At 50.5% G+C, this 6,045-nt stretch overlaps 1 protein-coding gene across 1 annotated transcript in view; it reads left to right on the top strand.

The window, feature by feature from the left end:
* LOC103915360 (chromosome unknown open reading frame, human C9orf171) overlaps window positions 1-3,849 on the top strand; it is a 26,885-nt gene extending 23,036 nt beyond the window's left edge. The window contains exon 7 of the mRNA XM_009322174.1: window positions 3,781-3,849. Within this exon, the coding sequence (XP_009320449.1) occupies window positions 3,781-3,849 (69 nt within the window). The remainder of the gene's footprint in view (window positions 1-3,780) is intronic.
* The last annotated feature ends 2,196 nt before the right edge of the window (window positions 3,850-6,045 follow it).

The following is a 6,045-nucleotide window of genomic DNA, read 5'->3' as shown; positions in this document are numbered from 1 at the left end:
TCTTGGAATTAGAAAGGTGGGGAGAGAAAATCAACCCCATTCATTAAACCGGTTAAGTGCGCTACTGCCAGGAAAAGCCACAGTATTTGTAACCCTAATAATCCAACACACACCTCCGAGCGCAGCTCATCTTGGACAGAATAACGTCTGTTTTAAAAATACCTGCCTCTCTCTAACTTGTCATGGCATTTGTTGACAACCCTATTGAAAGCCGCTCTCAATGCAGCTGTGAAGGATCTTTCAGCACCTCTTTCTCTTTCCTAGACAGTTTTTGAAAGGGAGGGGAGAAAAAAAAAGCCATCAATACAGGGGGAAAAAGGCATCAGCAGCCAACATCAGCTGATGAAGCACCTCACCTGGGCCCCCAGCGCACCGCCTCCAATTAAATCAAAATGGTTTGTTTTTAATGGTCTTTTACACTGACAAGTGGGCTATCATTCCAGGCCTAGAGAGCTGTCAGGGAGCCGAGGCAAATCCTCCGTTGATAATGCCCAATGCTTCCAATTAGGAGCCGAGGCCGCTCCTGGCGCACTAACGATTCCCCAGCCTCCCCCAAGGCCCCTTCGGCACTGGCTGTTTCGTCTTCCCTCTTCCTCCGCCGCAAATTACTGACACAAAACGGAGGCGCCCCGGTGCCTCCTCACCACGCCGGGCCCCGGCCCTGTTGGATTTAATGAGGCAATGGAAGTTTTTGCGGATCTTTCGCTAAATTCTTTTCTTGTTTGACAGCTGCTTGAGTGTTGACCTTATAAAAGATTTAGTGTTTCTCATTATTTTCTGTCAAGCTTTACAAGTGATAGCTTCACGGAAATCATTTGCATCTCGATGTGCGCGCGCATGCGTGGTTTTTGTCTGTACGGGGATGCTCGGCGTGGCATGCGTCAGTGTGTACACCCTACCCCGCTCCGTATTGTGTATTTTATTCCCTCCTCTGCCCTGAAAAAAATCTACAAACATGGCACTGTTGTTTTTGGGGAAAAAAAACAAAACAGGAGAGGACTTAAAAGGCCCAGGATTTGTTAGAGTCCTGTAAATGAGGGAGGTTTTGAAAAAGGAATAGAGATTGGTTTCCTGTAAAGAGAGCTCAAGAAAGTGTTTTGTCACCCGCTAAAAGGATTCGATCAAATGGATGATGGAAAAACTAGTCTGAGTCTAGAGGCAGCTTTGTTGTTAAAGTGCAAAATCGTACAAGGCTGGGAAGCTGCCTTTGAGCCGGCGGGCAGAGCCAGGCTGGTGCTGGGAGAGGAGCAGGTACAGCCACATCTCCCTGCAGCCGGGCATGGGTCCTTCCAGGGCAGGAGGAGAGCCTGGTGCTGCTTACTACTTGCTTCAGCCCTTTTCATGAGTTCATTCTCAACACCTCCCACAAGTCAACACAAACCATTTAATCCAGCCATATCAATTAAAACTTCCCCCCCTCCCAGTGCGACTCTTATTTACCTCTCCCCCCCAGAAGCTAATTTTACTGACCACCCAAGGGTGCTCACAGTGCCCAGCAGCTATGGCACACACACCCCAGCACCCACCTCAGTGTCAACAAGCCCAACACCAACAGGACCCACGAAATCCCAGTCTCTGGGGTATGTGCTCTGCCACCATCAGGGGAGCTCTGCCTTCCCTGTACCAGCTTAGCCTTTCTGCATCTCACATGTGATTTATTAGTCCTCCATTAACAGACCTGCTTCTGCTTGCAACATGCATGTGGTTGTATTAACGCTTGACAAGGGATCATTTACAGTCCTTCGATTTCAAACATTATCATAACTGAGAAACCCAAATGACAATAACTCCCAAATACATATTTAAGTTTTAGGAGTGATAAGTTTTTTTATTGCCCCTCTAATTCTTTAAAGCAAGCACTGACATTACAACATCCCAGCTACAAGCGTCCTGCAGGTTTTAATTTGTCAATAACAAATGCAATGAACAACAGCAAAACACTGCTTCTAATGAGCAGCTGACAACCATTGCAGCTCCGTCATCCTGCAAGGAAAACCACCAAGCTTGTGCCTACAAACTGTATTCCTGTCCTGCTACAGCCAATGCTCCCAATCCACGACTCAGACAAAATCCTGGCATAACAGCCCGTAACCACATCAGAGTAATGGTAAAGATCATCAGCTGTCTCTAGAGGAAGTACCTTTGGGTTCATCATTTAAAATATGAATTAGAAGAATCAGAGATGAGGATTCATCACTGGCACTGACTTCTCAACACCAGTCTCTGTCATAATAAGACCTTTGACCCAAGGACACCCTTATCTTGACTCTAATTACTGGCCTGGGACTAATCCATACTTCTCAACTGTCCCTCATTATGAGAGGGTTTCTCATTTTTTAAAATAGCACTTGTCCCCTGTCCTACACCTGGTGCTTCCCACTCACTCATGCTGAGGGCAGAAGCTGGCATCCCTCACAACTTTGTCAAGGGCTCTGCTAATTTTAATTACTGCCAGTTGTGGCTCAGTGTGACATTTCTCACCTGGGAGCTTTGTACCAAGACTGGAGTGAATAAACTGCTGTTTCCTCCCCTGCAGCTTCAACCCAATCCCAGGCAGAAATTTCCCCCTGCCCGGTTCCCAGCGCTGGTGGGCAGGGAGCACGAGGGGGAAGGTAGAGGCACGTTCAAGAGAAGCAGCTCAGCTGCCCTTGTCTGCAGGCACTGGATTTTTCTAACAGTCCCAGCTCTGAGGGAAAAACTCCTGCACCATTAATGGGAGGTTGGAGTTGGCCCGGCTGGCGATTGTTCCTGCCAGCTCCCAGGGGCTGCCCACCTACTTTAGCAGCCCTTGGTTCTGCCTCCCCCACCTTTCCCTCCCAGAGGGGGGTTATGTCACCACCGCTACTTGTGAGAAAGGAAAAACATCCAGAAACAACCATCTGAAGTTAGGCACTCAAATGCATATTCAAGTACCTGAACACCTTCCTCCAGAGAGGGAATAGCTAAATACGCTTTGTTTGTCTTGATTAATGAGATCACTAGCAAGCTTTTCAGGGAAAAGTCTGCTCTATTTTTTTACATATGCAAAACCTGACATCCAGCCAGAGCAGGGTGGGGGAAGCGGGAGGCAGCTCGGCACATCCACACAAGGCAGATATATGGCACAAGGAATTGTGTCGGGGCAGGTAAAGCCCGTGGCCCCCCCCCATGGTAAACCCATTCCATACATGAAGACACTCGCACGTCTTGGTAACTCTGCATCTACTGTATGGGTTTGCCACGCGCAGCTGTGTGTAAACCCCACCGCTCACCTCAAAGGGCCCTTTCTCCCCTAGGTGACTTCCCCTTTGTTTATTTGTCATGGGCATCTCTTCACCCCCTCCCCACCTCAAAGGTGATTCCTGGGGAAAGGCTGCTCTTGTGTTCGTCAGGCAGGGCATGCACAGGTCCCTGACCCCAACGGGGGCTTCCCTGGGAGCTCCGAGCCCATCCTGGCCCCCTCAGTGAAGCACATAAGCAAGTCCTGTGTTGTGGAAAACAAGGCATATTTACTTCAGGATCCATCTTAAGGCATGCCAGCATTTGAAAGTGTCAGACAACCAACGCGCCATAGTAAGACTACAGGATCTTGTTACAGAATAAGAATCTCCTGAAGTCAATCAGAAAACTAGTCCTCATTTTAAACAGGTTAAGTGGTTAACTTCAGCTGGAGCAACGTCTCCCAAACAGGCAAAGAACCCTTGCACTAATCTGCAGGCTCTGCCCTGTTTGTACTACAACCTATTTTCTTCGGCCGGCTGCTCGCTGTAACCAATCCTCTATCTGCTTCTTTCTTTGTAGGTTGGGCCTCATCTCAGTACTTTTCCAGACCCCGACGCTCGTAAAAAGGCATTCAGTGCCTCCCATTGAGAAGTGCCTGCGAGACGTGGTCCTCTTCCCCAGAGCATCCACGCAGCGACGACCGCAGCACCGTGCTGGGCACCACAGCCCTTAGACCCTGCAACAGCCATAGGCGATAGGCTTTCTCTCCAGTTTTAAAAAGTTATGCTAATGCAGATACAGCCAAATAAATCATAAATATGAGAGGAATGATTCTGTCTCAGCCTGCTCATTGCTTCGTGTCAGATGCACAACACCTTACTCAGCCTGATCACCACAACTCTCATTGTGCTCAAGGTAACAACACTCACAACGGGAACAGGGCAGTGTTCGCACCAGTACAGCCCCAGAGGGAAAGCAGGACAGCCTCCTTCACTGCCTGTTCTGAACAAATATACTAAATGCAACCATATCCCAGTCAATATCAAGTCTATAATATCTCATAATCTATCAGTGCTTCTCATTTCGTTGCCAAGCAAGCTTCCCATCACTGCCTGCTTCAGCAAAGCCCTTACCTGCGTGAAGGCACCCAAACACCTGCTTTAAGCGCTCCGCTAAATTGAGGCCTCACCGCAGAGCCATGCCTTCGCTTGAAGATGGCCCCAGCCAGTTCCACACCCACCCTCAAACAGCTGCTGGTGCCTGCTGTCCCTCAGGGCTGAGCATCTCCAAGCAGTTGCTGAACAAACTCAAACTCCACCAACACCAACTCCATGTCACAGCACCCAAACCCCAGCCCGGTCACCAACAGGTGACAGCAGAGGCTCAGACAGGTACCAACACGTTTAAAACCCATCTCCTCCCAACAGGGCATTTCACCTTAAGAAAACACCACTTGGTAATAACTGTGATTGCTTTAACTGTGCAGCTCCAAGGTTGCTAGCAGAATAATTAACTACCCCTAAGTAGTCTGCCTCTCACATCTACTGTTATATCTCAGATTGTACCAGATAATATTTAAGTCCAACGTTAGCTTTCAGCCTTTGTGTTCATCATCCCGTTGGCACTTGGAGAGCTCAGATGTGTTCACCCCAGGATGGCCTGGGCTCCTCAGGGCCGTGGTCCAAGGGGCTGAGATCTGCTGTCCTGGGCAGCCCCAACTGCATCCCCAGCTCAGGAAGGGGCCGGTAACAAGCACTGCAGAAGGGGTGGACGTGCCCAGCATGGCTTTGCCCCATACACCGCAGTGCTGGGGCTAGCCCAGCCCTCCTACAGAGCCCCACCAGCAGCCAAGGGACACAAAGAAGCCACGCAGAGCCCAGGGCTTGCCCCCCACCAGATCTCCAGTCAAACTTTTAAAAGAGCAAAGTCCTTCACAACATTAAACTGTGCTGTTTGAGACACACACAAAAAAAAATGAAGTAAACTGCAGAGGCAGCTTTTCTTACCTCTCCCAGGACAAGGAAGGCTCCACACCAGCTGCTCTGGCATTTCCCACATCCCCTCCTTAGGGGCAGTTTGTGCCTCAACCTGCCCTTTATATAAGGAAGCAGCTGTAGCAAACTCCACCCTGCCCACACCTGAGCCGAGGGAGGAAAGAAATCACCTGCTCCACACAGGGGAAACCCTGGTATGCCGTTCCCTCTTTTTAGTACAGGCCTCTAAATAAAACCCATCTAAAATAACTAGGAGGATAACAGTAGGGTTTGCCATGCTGGCAGGGGTGGATTATAACCGGAGACCTTTCCCACCTCCCCAGGGAGGGACAAAGCTGGGCCTTAAATGACTTGTCTTGCTAAAAACGACGCTGTTTACAAGTGTGTGAGAAACCCAGGCACGAGGTTTGCCCTGCTGCCTGGCAGGAGCCACGTTCAGCCCTTGGTCCAGCCACAGCATCTGCGCCCGCCTGCAGCAACGGCTCAGGTCCTGGGGGCGTGCGCAGGGAAGGAAGCATCTCCAGCGAGTCCTGCACGGCTGGAAAAGGGCTGGCAAACAAACGCAGTGTGAACCAAGCCCACGCAGACCTGCTGATTTGGGACAGGTCCAAGAAGCCACCAAAGAGACCAGAAACCCGAAAACCAACGGCCCAGTCAAACCAAGTGTGTTCAGGAGGAGGCACTGCTTCGTGGGGCTGGTAGCCGACAAACCTGCCTCGCTGCACCCCGAAATCCTGGGCAGAGTCGTGCCCGAAATGGCCCAAGTCTTACAGTTCGGACGGGCTGTCCGGCGGGAGCGCGGGCGCCCACTCCCCGCCGCATCGGCACCCACCCGCACCCGGTGTGGGGG

This window comes from Pygoscelis adeliae, unplaced genomic scaffold (genome assembly GCF_000699105.1).
Source record: "Pygoscelis adeliae isolate BGI_AS28 unplaced genomic scaffold, ASM69910v1 Scaffold114, whole genome shotgun sequence".
In the NCBI taxonomy this organism is placed as follows: domain Eukaryota; kingdom Metazoa; phylum Chordata; class Aves; order Sphenisciformes; family Spheniscidae; genus Pygoscelis; species Pygoscelis adeliae.
Note: the sequence above shows the minus strand (reverse complement) of the source record. Positions and strands in the feature narration are given on the sequence as shown.